General features: G+C 49.5%; 1 protein-coding gene and 1 long non-coding RNA gene across 3 annotated transcripts in view; one reads left to right on the top strand and one right to left on the bottom strand.

Annotated features, from left to right (window-relative positions):
• The window catches only part of C5H10orf67 (chromosome 5 C10orf67 homolog), an 88,961-nt gene extending 87,734 nt beyond the window's left edge, over positions 1 to 1,227 (bottom strand). Inside the window, exon 1 of one of the 2 annotated variants that reach the window (XM_090047321.1) lies at positions 205 to 406. In XM_090047321.1, the coding sequence (XP_089903447.1) occupies positions 205 to 329 (125 nt within the window). In that variant the 5' untranslated portion in view covers positions 330 to 406. Of the gene's footprint in view, positions 1 to 204; positions 407 to 673 lie in introns of those variants that run through there. The other variant, XM_090047322.1, reaches the window with a different exon arrangement.
• Positions 886 to 3,431, top strand: LOC149864991 (uncharacterized). The gene is made up of 3 exons (XR_016442334.1): positions 886 to 1,006; positions 1,415 to 1,461; positions 3,046 to 3,431. It is a non-coding gene; the product is annotated as an uncharacterized LOC149864991 (long non-coding RNA).
• Positions 3,432 to 16,515: the final 13,084 nt, after the last annotated feature.

The following is a 16,515-nucleotide window of genomic DNA, read 5'->3' on the forward strand; positions in this document are numbered from 1 at the left end:
ACAGCCCCCCATCCACTCATGCTGCAGCTGCATTTGGGGTTGTGACCAACAGCCTGGGAACTGCTGACTTAGGAACAGGCACGACCCCACACCGCAAGGGCCTCTCCCATTGCTCAGCACATTCAGGCCCGGGACGCCGCCCTGCACCAGCCGCGGCGGGAGGCGGGACTCGCGCGGGGGGCGGGGGGCAGGTGGGCTCGGTACCGGGCCGCAGCCTCCAGCTCCTCCAGGCAGCAGGGCAGCGCCAGGAGCTCCAGGGTCTGCTCGGACGGGCAGAGCTCCGGCCCCAGCCCCGGCCAGGCCCCGCGTCCGAAGGACAGGGCGCTCATGGCGGGCGCGCGGTGGGCACGGCCGCTGCCATGGCAACCAGCGCTGCCATCGCTCCGCAGGACGCAGCGGAGCGGAAATGACGTTGCACAGCAACCCACCTTCTGCTCCGGGCGCCTGGCGGTGGCCCCGCCCCCAGGAGTTGTAGCTAGAACGGCAGGGACTGGGGGCAGCGTGGCTGCGCGCGTCCGGGCGGCTCGCAAGGGCTGCTCCGCGGTACAAGCCGCAGTGACAGCGGAGCAGCCCGGTCGTCTGCCACGCACCAACCGTATGAGCGCCCTTAGCCCACTCCCAGCCGCCGCCCTGCCCGCCCCAGCAAACCCCGCACGTGCCGCGCGCTCCCCACCGCTCCCGGGAGCCCTCTCCAGCCTTTACAGCCGAAACACGTCGCGGCAGTGCCGACCCCGAGCCCGTCCTAAACCCTTCTACTTCCGCGGGCAGCACCAGCCCGGCCTTGGGCCCACTCCCTGCGGAGAGTGGGCGGGATGAGCAGGCCCAAAGGCTGTCGATACAGGCGGCGCGCGCAGGCCAGAGAGTGGATGCTAGGAGCATAACCCACCAGCCTTGCCCTTCTCCAGCCTTGGAAAATCAGGGCTAAGAGGGAGGATTGCAGCGAACAAGCAGGGATGGAAGAATCTGGGGAAAATATGGAAGGGGAAGACAAACGATGGGTTGCTGCGTAAGTGTTAAAGGAAACAGCCCAGCAGGTGTCCCAGGGTAAGCAGCAGCCAGACCTAGGAACAGAAAACCGGGAGGAGCAGGTGTAGGATACGCTGAGCAGGGCGGCTGGACTTGGAGCCTTTATACGCTCTGGGAGTTCCTGTGCCAGGTGCCGCATGAGCCGGTCACACTGGGGGCCTTGTAACAATTCTCAAATTGTCTGATAAAAATGACAAGTTAAAAACCCCAAATAAAAGTGTTTTTCTGTGATTAAAATGAAATGCTACTATACACATAGGTATCAGTTAAACAGGAATGTTTTATTGATATGCATACATTTTTAAAGCATTTTGGAAGCGTACCAGGGCCTCAGTCACTATAATGAAATAACTTCTTAATACCTGCGAATTTTGGCTTTTGATTTTAGGTTTTTCATCATGGAAAATGAATGCTCCTTTGCTCACCAAGACGCAGGTACACATCACTAATCCATATATCATACACACAATGACATTTTATTTATATATGTGTATGTGTAGGTCTGTGTGTGTAATAATTATGCATATATACACACACCCCACCTACACATAGGTAAGTTCCTAACTTGGATGGCATGGTATACATGTGTGCTTGGGATACCTGGGGGGGAACGTTAAGGTGAGAGAGAGAGAGTTAAAGTGTAGGGAGTGAAAGTTGCCAGAACTGAGATTAGAACCAGTAGACTAGAGAGAAGCTGACAGGAACTGAGGCTTGGGGTTACTTAAGGTAGATTGGGGCTGGAAACAGGCAGACAGCTGAGATGTTGGGGGGGGCAGATAAGTGGTGGAAAGGGGGAGACAGCCAGGAAAAAGAGAGAGGCAGAAATGTGGTTGCTCAGGGGAAAAGGAAAAGCAGTAGGGATAAGACAGTAGCAAAGAAATGGGGTTTGGAGGCAGAGAGGAGCTCAGGACAGGTGTTGGAGGTGGCAGAGAGCCAGAAGCAGAAGGGGGAGAAATAAGACAGAAGTTAGGGGAGCAGAGATTGGAGCAGGACCAAATCATAGTAAAGCAAAACCCAACTTAGGGGTCCAAATAACTGTTTTTATTAAACAGAAAACACATTACACAGCCCCATGAAGTTATTGGTTCACACACACAGGCAGCAGGAGAAAGGCTCAGTAGAAGGTTTGGAGTCCAGGTGGGGAAGAGAAGCAGAGTCCAAGTTCTTGGTTGAAGAGTGGGTGGGGGGGTAATAGCTACCTATCCAGGCTGGAAAGGGATCCTTGTCCAGTAGGTGTTGTTCAGAGCAGGGTCGCCATGGTGGATTGGTGGTATGGCATGGTGCTGGTCCTGATGGAGAGAACATCGCAAGGAGTCAGTTGTCACTACCCTTTTTATGGGGCAGACTACCTACCTCTGATCTCCTATGGGGAGGTCAGTCCTGTTCCAGATGGCTCCAGGTGTTCTTACCGAGCATGTGCAGCCTTGGCACAATGGTGGGTTGCTTCATCTTTTGTTTCTTGAATGCTGAGGGTAGTTCCAAGGGCTGGGTCATTGATCCAGGTATTGGTGTTGATGGTTTGGTCATTCAGAAGGAGCTATTTTTAGACCTACTGCCATGGTCTTTCAAATACCCTCATTCATCCCCATTCATTCAGGAACCAAGTTACATAGGAGGGGTAGGTGTGAATCATGGGTTACACAACTGGGCCTGGGGATAGGATGGAGACTTGACAAACAAAAGGGAAACTTGACGTGACTTATGCTAACTTACATATGTAGGCCTAAATCATATAGTACCAGTAAAACAGTAATATGGAACAGTAAAAATCAATATAAACATAATAATTATACGATATAAGGGAGGAGAAAAAACAAAACAAATGCAGCTTGTTACCAAAATAAAATGCTGAAGCTTATCCCATGTCTTAGCTCACATATACTTATCTATAGGGAATAGAGAGGGAAAGAAAAAGTCAGAAATGGTTGGGGAAGGGGAGGGAATGCATTTTAAAAGAAAAAAAAATGGGTTTTTGCTACAATACCAACCTCTGGCTTCTTTACTATTCATTCCATCCAGGAAGAGCACACACCAACTGCAGATGCTTTCTCAGCCTTATGAAGGGTTTTGAAACCTGAAAGCTCGCTAAGACATTTTTTTCCAACTACTCAGTTGGTCTAATAAAAGATACCAGGTTTACCCAAAGAACCTTGTCTACCAAGGACAGTTATATACCTTCCTTGACTTCTCAGGCCAGAGCATGATTTACTGATCTGGTTATATGATAATACTGACTATCCATGCAGGTGGAAGTAAACAAGAGTGAAGGTGCCAGTCTACCCTTCGTTCTGCCTGACTTGAGTCATAGCTTACTACCTGTCTCCACAGAATGATTGTGATTTATATAGTGCTCTGTGTTTATATATCTGGAAATATTAAAGAAAGAGATTCTAGGCAGCATACTTTTATGTGCAGTGGTGAGAACTTCTGCTTTGCTTGTCGGTTAAGGAAAATATAAGGATTTGGTACCAGGATTTCCCAAGTTAATAATGGACAAAATATTCCTATGTCAATTCAGCATTTAATGCAATTCTCATCAAAATGCCATGTTACCAGAAACTTTGGATGTATACACTGTTGCATTTTTACTTCAGCAGCTACTGTATGTTCTAGGTATTTATCAGGGGTGTGCTAAACAGGCCATATTCAATTCAGATTCGGCCCGAATTGGGGACAGTGATTCAATTCATTGATTTGGATCACTGTCCCCGATTTCATCCGGCCAAATCTGAAGATTCCATGCTGATTCAGAGAATCAGCTATTCGGCCATAGACACGGCTTGAAATGTTTTTTCTACATGCCTCAAAGTACTACGTGTGGCTCATGAATGCTGTGACGGTGGGTTGGATGGAGCATCCCATGGGGGGGGGGCGGGCCTTCCGCGTGTTTGGCGGTGAACCCAGAAGTGGACCGGGTGTACTTCTGGTCCACTTCCGGGTCTGTCAGGGGGCATGCTGGAGGGGCCTCCTGGCTCTGCGATCAGCCATGGGGGTGCCCCCTCCCCAGACCCAAGAGGCAGGCACCAGTCACTGAACCAGGGGAGAGGTGCACGGTGGGGCCCTCCTGCATGCTCCCTGGTGGACCCGGAAGTGCTTCTGGTCCACTTCCACGTCTGCTGCTGAGTGCACTGGGGAGTCCCCCACGCTCCTATAGGACACTCCATCTGCCCCAGCACCACAGCATTCACAAGCCGCCTGGTACCTCAAGGTATGTAGAAAAAACATTTAAAGCTGTGTCTATGTCCAAATCTCCAAACGATTCCAAATCTCTCTGAAATGATTTGGAGGGTTCCAATTTGATTCAGAGAGATTAAAGGGTCTCCTGATTCGATTTGGATTTGGAGATTTGGCGACCGAATAGAGCCGAACCTCTGCCAAATCAAATTGGGGACCAAAGCTTCGTACAACCCTAGTATTTATTTTCCCCTATTTTCCTTCAATGTATATATAAATAGATAGTGGTCTACTAGTGGAATTGTATTTCTGACTGTAAATGGCTACCTTTCCATCTTCTATAACTCCAATTCTAGATTCAACTTGGCTATTTCATATATTTGTACAGTCCAGAAGGACATTTAAATTATCCTTGTTAAATGTAAAAAGTACTGGAGCTCATGGCATTTATTTACAGCTGCATTTATATCTTTACTTCCCCTAAAAAAGAAGTAATGAGTTAGAACCATAAAGGGCCATCAGAACAGCCCCTATTTATGATAGAGGTATTCTTCTTTTTGTGTGGAACTGGAGTGGATGGGAGGGAATATTTGACTTATATTGTGATTTATGTTTGGATGTTCACTTAACAAGAGTTGGCACCTCTGACTGATGAGCAAACCTCTATATTTATCACCATGTACTCTCCTTTCCGTAAGACCAGGCCAAATGTTGCCATAGTGTGGATTACATCTGTGATGATTAATTCAGGCATACAGTAAATACTATTTTGACATTAACACTGTAGTAGAAGTGAAGCAGGGAGGGCCTTTCAGGGTGGCAGCAGCCTATCACACCAAGCTCCCCACCCCCAGTCTCCACCAGCAGCTCAGGAAGCCTGAGCCAGAGCCTGTTGCGACAGCTCTGCAGCCTCAGCCTCAGCCATGAGGCACAGCTGGCCATGTTACCTCCAGGCACCAGATATGCCAGCTCCTCCCCAGCAGGGGCTTATACCTGGTCAGCTGCACGCCATGTCTAGCTGCCTGATGAGTCCATCAGGAGCTGCATGCCATCATCACCAGTTACCTGTCAGCTGTGTTCTTGGGGAACCCTGGCACAGTACACAGCCTGTCTGACTCACAAAAGCCTCAGCCACCCCCCCCCCCAAGAACTGATTAGAGGAAGGACTTACAAAAGACAATGGAGATGCAGTGGGAGAGGCACCTAATGCCCTCCAGACAAGGGTGATGGGTGTGAAGCAACTCCCTTGGTCTCATTTACACTGGAGATGGAACCAGATGGCAACTCATTTACATGGGAGATAGGACAGGAAAGCACCTTCATTAGCATTCAGGATAGAGAAGAGAGATTCCAAGGCAAGGACTGCACTGAACCCTGGGACCAGAGAAGCAGGAGAGCACTGCATGATGAAGGATCCCTGCTCCAAATGCTAGTCAACCCACTCTGCACATACCCAGATCAGCTTCCATCAGACCAATTCTAGTAATGATTCCTTTATTGGTACCCGAAACACTGAATCTGCCTGTCTGCATTGTGAGCTTCTTCAGAGTAATGCCATCCATAGCTAGGAGTGATCAGTTCCTATTATCCAGCATATGAACCATCATTTACCCATAAAGAAACTTAGTGTTCTCCCTTAAGCTTGGGTCGGGGTTTTGGTAGAGAACTAACAATGGCTCAAGTTTCTGTCCTGGTGCTTGTATCCAAAAGCTGCACCAGTTCCACTCCTTTTCTGCCTAGAATCCCTTCATTGATCCTGCTGAGGGCTCTGCCTATCTGCAAGCTCCAACAAACACCTGGGAACCTCGACTGGTTCAAGCTTCGCTGAGTGGCAAGACCCCAACTCTCTCTCTGACTCCAGGCACCTGTCTTTTACTCTCTTAATCCAGGCACAGCTTTCTAAACCTGACTTTTGCTGATCAAACTTGAGCTAGACTTCCCCAAATATCTAACTGAAACTTTGTAATATTGTAACTATTTTATTTGTCTCTCTTGTATGGCTATTACTACCGGTATCATCATAAGTTCATATACCTGGCAGTAAATAATTTTTATGGTTTAGCTGGTTGCTATACTCTCTCTGTCTGAACCTCACTTACTCTTCCTTCCCCTTGATCCCCCCATTTGCTCTGCAACAACGCTTCTTTTACCTAAGCCAAAGATCCCTCTAATGTCCAAAACTATGGCAAAATCTGCTCATCAAGGGAGTTACTACTAGGACTACTGTGACAAGAAATTGAAATAGGCTGAGTCTGAGGCACATGAGGGTATTAGCTAAAAGTGCTGATCGACCCAGCCTGCTCAGACGTACTCTGTTAGCCTCTGTGTATGTGTGTCTAACTGCATTTATTATCGTCCTACTGAAATACGGTATGAACTGAGTTCAAGGCACATGAGGGTGTCAAGCCTGACAATGCTGAATAACTCAGTGTGACAACGTGGGGTCCTAGGGGTGGCCATGATCTCCCCTAGCGCCCCCAACTGTGCCAAGTTGGTGTTAAAGCACCCTCACGATCTTGCCCACCACGTCTTTGATGTTCTGTAGTTATGCAGGAAGGCTGCCCTTCATTCCCTTGGCTACGGTTCTGCTGGTTCCCCCTGCGGCTCAGTTCTATAATGGGATTCCAGGCCCCACGGCCTTATGGGCTACGCATGGCTCCAACCACCCCTATACCACACCCCAAGCCTTGCAGATGTACTGGACGTTGTTTGGTCGATTTCACGCTCCTGCACCCCACCGACACTTCTGGCTTGCCTCGCAACCGTGTTCCCTGGCACTCGTCAATCTCTGCCCCCCTTGCTCTGGGGCTTCTTGCTCCTCACAGCCCTCTCTCCAGGCTCCTCACTGGCCCCCTTGCTCTGGGGCTGTGGTCAATGCACCCCAAATGCTGCGCCTTCTCTGGCGCCAGGGTCCCCCCAATACTGTGGAGCCCCTATGAGGCCTCCTCAAACCCCTAATAGCCTCACCCAGTCCTCTGGTGTAATAACAGCAAAAGCAATAACACAAACCAATCAGCTATAACACAAATCTAAGCCTCCTGGATAAATGTTCTCCAAACCACACCACATCTCTCACCCATGTAACTAGCAGCTTGTACATCCAGGCCTTTTCCCTTTCCCACATTCAGGGCGGAGCTCTTTTCCTTAGTCAAACAGTACTCCTTTCTGGCTGCCAGTTGAGAGAACACTTGCAGCCTCCAGTCTGGGTCTTATAGTGGTCAGCCCTGCCCCTTCCAGTCAGCTGACTCACCAGGTGTGGGCCCTTAGCGCCTCCTGGTTGCCCCTAGTGACCAGCACCTGAGCCCATACTGCAGCTTTTAAAGTAGCAGGCATCTTAGTGTCCTGCTACAGTCGGCCTAACTCAAATGTGCTCTGTTCACCCATGTGCTTGTATCTGACTGCATTTTATTGTTGCCCTGATTAACTCAGTTCAAGGCATATGAGGGTGTTAGCCTGTCAATGCTAAATAACCCAGCCTGGCTCAGGCATGCTTTGTTGATCTGTATGTGTATGTGCATATATGTGCTTGATTGATTCGGTGGTTTGAGGAACCCAGCCCCATTGAAACAAGGTCCTGCAAAATAGCTCCACTGGGGGTGAGGACTTACACAAGGGGGAGATATGACTCTGTATAGAAACACAAGTAACACAAGCAGCACACTGATAGAATTACAGAGACCCCAGAAACGTACCCCTTATAAGTGAGCACACCCCAAGGTGATGGACAAATTTGGTAACACGCCAGCTGGGACTGACTGGAACCTCCAGGGTGTAGTGGGTTATGCATAGCTCGGTCAATGCAAACAGCTCCTCATGCAGCACCCAGGATGCATGCAATAGGGGCATACTCAGGGTGCAGTGCTGGCATGGGAGGGGGGACTGGCCCTGGGGCACCTTCCTGGAAAGGCCCCCCATGAGGTGGGTGGGGGCAGAGGCAGCTCCTCATCCCAGTCATCTGGGAGCCCCATGTCCCCCGAGCCTGGGCACTGTGGTCTTGGTGGCAGCGCAGGAGACTGGCTGGCCTGCAGGAGGAGAAGGGAGGGCAGTGGGGTCTGAAGCCATGGAAGCAGGTGCTGCTAGGAGACTGGCCTGTTCCCCCCCGGGAGTGGAGTGGAGGAGGCAGGTTGCCTGTGGCTATCACCCACTGGCCCCTAGGGAGTGAACAAAGATGGGGGGGAAGGGCTTGGCCAGTGGCCGCCTGGGCCCAGGCCTGTCTGACTGACTTACCATGGTCCATGGGTACCTGTGCACTCCCAACCCCTGATCTGAGGCCAGGTGGTGTATGGCTTCTGGTACAGAGCATTTTATCTCAAAAGATGTTGCCAACTCTCACAAACAGCTTCTTTCTCATAGCTCTGCTGGCCCTGCAGCTGCACACAGGGGAAAGGCCACATGTGGCAGAGTATAGTTATGGTCAGGGCGGTGCAGGCTATGAAGGACAACTGCCAGGTGCTAGACACCATCTTGGCCCTGTTGGTCACCTTTGTGCTGCCTGCTATCCTGCCCCTGCCCCAGCCCTGCTTGCCCCCTGGCAGCCACCCACTGCCAAGCAGCAGGTCCCCTCATGGGCCTGGGTGGAGGTCCAGCGCCCCCTCCATGAGCCAGGAGCCCCTGCCCCAGTCCCCTTCCAGGTCCCTTGACACCCACCGCACTGCCTCGGTCCAGTGCTGCCACTCGCCCCAGCTCCACATGGGCATGAGCCAGAGCTGTGTGCACTGGGGCCAGGACCATGTACCAGCTCTGCTGGCCTTGGCCACTGGCTGCCAGAGGGGGAGCCACCCATGCCAAGGGACCAGCAGCCACCATTGCTTCTGGCTAAGTCCCCCATCCACTGGGTATGCCATTGCATGCACACCTGTGGGGGACCAGCCAAAGGCTTGGGTGTTGGCTGCCTGTCCCTGACTGCCTCCTAAGTTTCCCCACCCTGTGGCCTCCCAGGAAGGCATACACACAAGCCACATTGTACATAGTTTGCAACAGGAAGTTGGTGTTTTATTGATGGTGGGTGGTGTGGGTGGTGGAGGAGCTCTGTTGTTGGGGAGGGAGCGGGGACAGGCTCTCTTGTGGGGGAGGGTGGGGGGAGGAGGGTCTGTTTGTTGTGAGGGCAGTAAAATGTTTTTCTGAGAAATGTCTGCATGCGAGTGTGGTGCTGGGGATGGAGTGTGGGGTAGGGGGTCTGTAAGCGGTTGTCCAGGTGGATTACAGTGGGGAGTGCAAAAGGAGGTGGTCGCACCTGGTACCCTGGCCCCCACTGGCAGTCGTACAGCTTGGTTGGGCCTTCAGCGGGGCCAGGGCTCCGCTGCTATTGCTGCTGCCTCTGAAGTTGGTGCTTGGAGTTGGTGCCACCAGCTGGTGCTCCAAAGCTGGTGCCAAGCTGGTGCCAAAGCTGGTGTTCCTGCTTCCAGGCATCCTTCATCTTCTGTGCTTCCTCCACTCAGGCCTCATGAAACAGCTCCCCCCAGGCCTCACAGATGTTATACAGCATGCAGGCTGTGATGATGACCTAGGGGATGTTGTCCTCAGTGAACTCAAGAAAGGCGGTGAGGGTGCACCAGTGTCCCTTGAGGAGGCCAAAGGTGCACTCCATCAGGGTGTGGGTCTGGCCCAGGCACTTGTTGAAGTGGGTCTGGTGGGGGTTCAGCTGGCTGGTGTAGGTCTGCATGAGCCAAGGGAGAAGCAGGTAAGGGGGGTCCCTGATAAGGAGGGGTGGGACTACCATGGTGCCCAGCTGGGGGTCTGGCACCCCCAGCTCAAACTGACCTCTTTGTACCAGAGTTGAAAAGATCAAGTTCTGGCAGATGTGGGTGCCATGGGCACTGCCCACTCACCTGGTGCTCAAGTTGGTGGAGGTGCCACTGGTTGACAACAGCTTGAAGCCCAACAGAGTGAAAGCCCCTCCAGCTGTAGTAGGGGTGGTCCCCATGGGGCAGGAAAGTGATGGGGATGTGGGCCCTGTCCAGGGCCCTGGCACACTGGGGGAATCTCAGGGTATGGAACCCCACTACCACCACCAGGGGGTAATGCACGTGGAGCATGGAGGGCACTGCACACCTCCAGGATGGCCTCCCCTGTGGTGGTGTTGCCCATGCCAAAGAGGTGGCCCACATAGGGAAGGCTGGCAGGTGTCAGGGGGGCCAGCCAGGTGTCAGGGGGAGGGCAGGCTACGGCTTGATGATGTCCTGCTGCTCCAGGTGCAGGCAGAGCTGCTCCAGAAGGTCCAAAAAGGTGGCCCAGGTCATGCAGAACACCTCCAGCCACTTGTTATCCCAGGTGGCCTGCACAGCGTTCAGCCACCAGTCCTGGCTGGCTTAGCAGGCCCAGAGGCTCCCATGTCCCTGCGCACTTAGATGCTTGCCTAAAAGCATTTACTTGTGTGTAGTTTACTCATGTGTAAACTGGTCCCACATCAAATGCACATGTTAACACACCCACTGGGTACATCTACACATGTGCTCTGCAAAAAAGCGTCTTTGTCTACAACCTACACCTTTGTCTACATGTGCACCAGTATTAGGGCACAGTAAATTAATTAGCTCAGATGTAAGATAGTACTGTTGGGGACAATACTATCTTACAGTAGAGTAATTAGCCATGATGAAACGCACATTTGGATGGTGACCACAGGCATAAATTGCGGTCCTGCCTGCCACCTAGCCCTGCACTTTCAGCACTCTAATGCCCCAGCCAGCACCTCTGCTGCCCAGCACCACCATCTGGAGCCTGAGGCTGACCCCTGGATCCTGCTACCAGCCTGGGCCTGCTCTGTCTCAACTCAAATTGCTGCTCTTCTGGGTGCACAGGTAGATGCTGTGCCTGGGAGCAGTGTACTCTGGCTCAAACAGCTGGAACACTCGAGTTTATTCCTTTATATTAATTGCATGTGTAGATGCACCACTGGGAACATCTACACAAGACATTTAGTTCGGAGTTGACTAATTAGTTCCACAGTAAAACATTGCTGTGTATATGTACAGTGCTATTAGGATGGGGTGAACTAATTAAGTCTATCATAGGATAGTACTGCCAGACACAAATACCATCCTATGGCAGAATTATTTATTCCACCCCAATTCATGTGTAGATGCTGATGGGCTTGCTGGGGCACAAGGATGCTTCAGTGCAGGGGCTGCCTACACTGCCCTACAGCCCTATACTGAAGCACACTCGTGCCCCTGCCAGCCTGTCTGCAGCATGTTGAGCTGGGCTGGAGCAGCTCTGACTTGGCAGGCAGACCCCCAGAGTCCCCTGCTAGCTGGGACTGCTCTTCCCTGGCTCAACATGCTGTGGTTTCAGGTGCACATACAAACACAATGCCCAGGAGCAATAAGCTAATGTTCAACCACGTTAATTGTACATGTAGATGTGGCCACTGAATATGTAATCCCTCTCCTCTGCTTTCTTTAAACTAGAAAGTAAGTTCTTAAACAATTTGGGCTGGCAGGAGCAACTTAAAGAGAAGACTTGACTAACAGTGGGTCTCTGTCTCTGTCTAAGAAAAAGTTTGGACTAATGAAAGATCCCCTTTTTCTGCATGATCATTTTCTTACTTAGAAGAAACTAAAGAAACAATGCTTGGAAGGAGTTGGATACATACTATGATTTTACTAGCATTCTGGCAGCAGTCAGTCAGACTGCATGCATTTTTCCCTTCTGTTTCCACAGTATAAAATTGAAGGGTACTGTCATAAAATTGTCATATCTCAGACAAAAATTTTAATTAAAAAATATTTTGTTGAGGCCAATAATTTCCAGTCTTAATGCACCCATGGCAGACCTCTATCTTTTGCACTGTATGAGCAAATCCATTGAGGCTTGTGCAGTCTAGCACTAAAGATGCAGAAGAGGGAAGAAGAAATGCTTGCTGTACCCAGCTGATTTTCCTGGAGATTTGAAATCTCAAACACAGCAAATCCCCTGTGGAAGACTTGATAGTCCTCTCCATGAGTCTTCAAAACAGAGACATGTTAAAAATATTTTGATAACTTCTAATGCACCCTTCTTCCTTTTTAAAGTTCTAGTTATTTTCTAACTTTCTTCCTGGCTTTGTGACATGACCTACTACTGCTCATCCCCTCAGGGCTGAATAAGCTTTTTAAGCAGAGGTCAGTTGCAGGAATAGTGTCCATACATTTTACTGCCTTTCTTTTTTGATCTCTTCATTCATTTTCCAGGTTTCTCTTATTTGTGTTTCTTTACCCCTGCAAAAATCCATAGATCTTTGTTCCCTGACTATAGCAATCCTACTCAAGACTTGTCTAGTGGTTGTCAAGTATTTGGGTACATATTAAACCTCAGCTGAACAGTAACTGCTACATGATGAACGGAGAACTCTAGGAATCTGTAACATGCCCCATTTCTTAGCTTCAGATATATTTGCCACTCTGAAGGAATAGGCCCTTCCACTGTGACTGCTGCTGTTAAGGGTGCCATACATTATGCTTCATAGCTGCTGTTTGGTTTTTCCCAAATACCCAGATACCCAGAGGTACTCTTACGAGTGTCACTTACTACCAACCTCTCTCCCCCACCCCAAAACCGCCCCCATGTTTGCAGCCGGGGCAGCACCCTGGACAGTCTCCTGCATGCACAGCCATGCCAGGGCCTATGAGTGGCACGAGGGTGCTGTGCTGGGAAAGTGGCTGGGGGCAGCACGAGCAAGTGCATTCCTGGCCAGGGGGCACAGAGAAAGGCACAGGATGCACCCAGGGGCTGCAGGGCATGCCAGTGGCACGTACAGAGTGCAGAGGCCATTGGATCACAGCCAGAGGTGGCTTCAGCTCCAAGTAAGCAGAGGGTGTGCCCAAGCCCCCAGACCATGTCTAGTAACTCAAGGCAGCTGCACTCAGTGCTGGGCCTGGCCACAGGGTATTGAGCTGCCTGCTAGTGTCCTGGAGCCCATGGCAGTGTAGCCAGACAGTACAGCCCAGTGCTGGCGGAGAGAGTGGGAGCCTGGCTGAGAGAGTGGATGCAACTGGCCTGGCCTCCGCCCCAGCTCTAACCCCCTCCCCATGTTCCTGCTTCCCCAGCATTGGTTGAGAGTGGACCAGATCCAAGCTTGAGAGGCCCTGCACTGCTGCTGGGAGCCTCCAAGAAGAAGAAGTGACAGATGTTGTTCTCCAAGACGCAGATACTGGAGCTGGAGTGGTGGTACCAGCAGTGTTAAGGTGCCTTAAGGCGTCTACACTTTCCTTAAGGCACCTTAACTATTCGCGCCTAAATTTTGATGGCATAAATTTGATGGCTTTATCAAATTTCGGTGCAATTAGCCTAAAATTAGCCTTACTAGACCCGTGCCCTTAATGCACCTTAAAAATGGCTAAAGCACCTTAAATCAGCATGTGTAGACATGCCTAGTAAGAGGGAAATATATTTTGTCCATATCTTCAAGGACCTTAGAAGTTAGCCTTTCCACCACTTCTCTGCATCAGTCTGTGACCACCCTGTACCCTTGACACTGGCACTTCTACTAGTATTTTTACACCTTTTTCCATGTTATTTCTTATGTGTAACATGGTCACCCCAAACTTTTCTGCAAAGTCATTATTGCAAGTATACCCTCCAGACCATTATCCCCATGATACAGGCCTATAGTAAACTCAACTGATAATGGCTGAGCAAGTGGATAGCTGGGATAACATACCTTTAAAAATACCCTGCAAATTATGACCATAGTAGGTCTATGCAATCATGTTCTTGTATTGTTACTTTTGCCCTTCCTTTGTCTATTTATTCCTGTGCACACTGTTGTTTTGTTTTAATCCAGACTACACAGTTTTTCAGGAGGGGGCCAGTCTCTTATGCAACTTGATAGTCTTTACAATAATGGGGCTTTACCTCCATTTGTACATTAGGGCCATAACCACACTATAAGTAACAAATGTATTGCTTATCTTTAGGACAACTTACGTTCGTAAAAATACTTACACATAATGACTCAGCACAAAAAACCCTCAGCAATAGTAAATTTATATCATATACCTGTCAGGGGAAACAACAGCAAATATACTCAGTAAGTTCATTAAGAATTAAACCCTGTCAAGCAGCTGTGTGTAGCAAAATGAAAGCTGAGAACGGACACAATTGCTCTCCATAAATAAGTCAGGAAGGTAAACACAAGGGAGAAAGAGGAGCTATTTAAGCTAGAGCACTATGTTGGCACAAGAATAAATAGATACAAGCTATTCATGAATAAATTCAGCAGAATTTTTGTAACTGTAAGAGCGATGAGGTTCTGAAACAGCTTTCCAGTAGGAATAGTGGGAGCAAGAAATGTTACTAGTTTCAGGATGGAATTGTCTTATTTATTAAGGGTATTTTAGGATGTGATTGCCTATGTTAGCAGAGGACTGAATTTGATCAAGCAAAAAGACCCTCCTAGTCCTCATTCCTGTGTTCTTCTTAAGTACAGGCTATAGTTCATATAAAAGCATCTTGGTTTAGGGGGGTTTTAATGATTCCACTGGCTTTTAAGTGTTGGTCTTTGGCAGGCTGGTTTAAATATTTAGTTTTTAATTTGTCACTGCTTAATTCAAGTAGTTTTTGGTATGTCAAGTATGTCAAACATAAATAGCAATTCTTCAGCCAAAGGTTATATAGAGATTTATATAAATATAAGATTTATAGGTTGTAGCAGTACTAAATCATATGGACATTTGACAAGTTTGCTTCCCCTCCCTTTTTTACTTGTAAATGTTTCAGCTAGCATGTTTCATTTTGTTCCTGTATCATTCATATAGCAAGAACCTTTTAAAATTAAAAGGAGCTTGTATATCAGCATCCAGGCTATCGTCAGTGGATATCAGTGGTATGCTGCCACTGTCCCTATGACTAGTTTGCTTTCTAAACAATCTGAAAACTCTCTACAATGTGCAGTGCCATCATTGATACGATATGTTGGGGGAACTTTAACTGTGGGAGAACATTACTCTTTTTACTACAGCTATATCTTTAATATATATTTTTACAATAACAAAGGGCTGAATGCTTCACTGGGCTGAATAAAGCAGAAAGGAATCCATCTATGTAAATCCTGTGAAAGATTGGTAAGGGCAGTTGAGTAACAATATGTACTCCTCACTTTGTAGATCCTCTTAGTCCTTGTATGACCACAATATGTAGGCTGAGCAATATGTAAGGGGAGAGGAGAGGGGAGAGAGTACATAGAAGCCCAGATGTAGGAAGACCCAGGATAAATTAATTTAGATGTCCTGTTCTCTCTCTAGGACTTGTAAGTTACACTGGGTGCATCTATACCAGCCATCTCCAACCTTTTTAAGCAGGAGATCACTTTTGGAATTTTAAAAGCAACTCAAGATGTACTGTGCCTCGCCACCACCGCCCCAGCCCTTGCCCCCCCGAGGAGGTAAGTCTGTGGGCAAAGGGTTGACGGGAGGGGAAAGGGCCATGGGGGAGAGAAGATTCAGGCCCCAGCCCTAGCCCCACTCCCTCCCTCACCACTGGGGCCTTGATCTGCCCCGCCCCAACAGTGGTGAGGGAGGAAGTGGGATTGGGACAGGGGCAACCAGGGTGGGTCAGGATGGAGCCACAGGTGGCTTTTCCAGGGGGCACAGGGAGGCGAGGTGCATGCACCCTGGGAGGGCACAGGGGGGCACATGCCCCCAGATCTGCATGCAGGGTGGGACAGGGTGGACTGCAGCCACTGGCTGGGGCTGAGCCATTCCCAGCAGAGGCTAGGCTGTGCTGTGCTCGGGCTGGGTAGCAGCATTGGTGGTGCTGGGAGGGAGGCTACCGGGGGGTGGGGCTGCAGCCAGCTGAAAATTTGCTGTAGTCCCTGCCACCCCAAACTCTACTCCCAGTGCCACCACCACCCAGCCCAAGTGTAACCCAGCCCAGGCTCTACTCCCCCAGCCCAGGATTGACTAAAAGAGGTTCCCTGATCATCTGGTCGATTGGGATCAACTGGTTAGGGACCACTGGTCTACACAAAATGCTATATAGCTGTAGTAACAAGCTATGGCAATGTAGCCCATCACTACAGCAACATAGTGTTGGAGGGCACTAAACATGACGCTGCTGCTACTGTGCAGTAACAATGAGCTCCTGTGCAGTTGTTCATTGCTACTGTGCAGTAGGGTCAAAAACAACCTTTGCACCACCAGGATTTTGCAATACCGGCAGGTACTGTGCAGTCATTTAGTACTAGCAAGTACTAAATGACTGTGTAGTACCAACTGCACAGTCAGGGGCATGTGTAGATGCATCCACTGAATGCTATAAGAAAACCTACTCTGCTGCAGGATTTAGTAACTCTTTCCTCTACAGTTTCTAAACCTCACAGAGAGGGTATGTTTGGCG

Source organism: Crocodylus siamensis, chromosome 5 (genome assembly GCF_052110815.1).
Source record: "Crocodylus siamensis isolate JL-2025a chromosome 5, ASM5211081v1, whole genome shotgun sequence".
In the NCBI taxonomy this organism is placed as follows: Eukaryota; Metazoa; Chordata; order Crocodylia; family Crocodylidae; genus Crocodylus; species Crocodylus siamensis.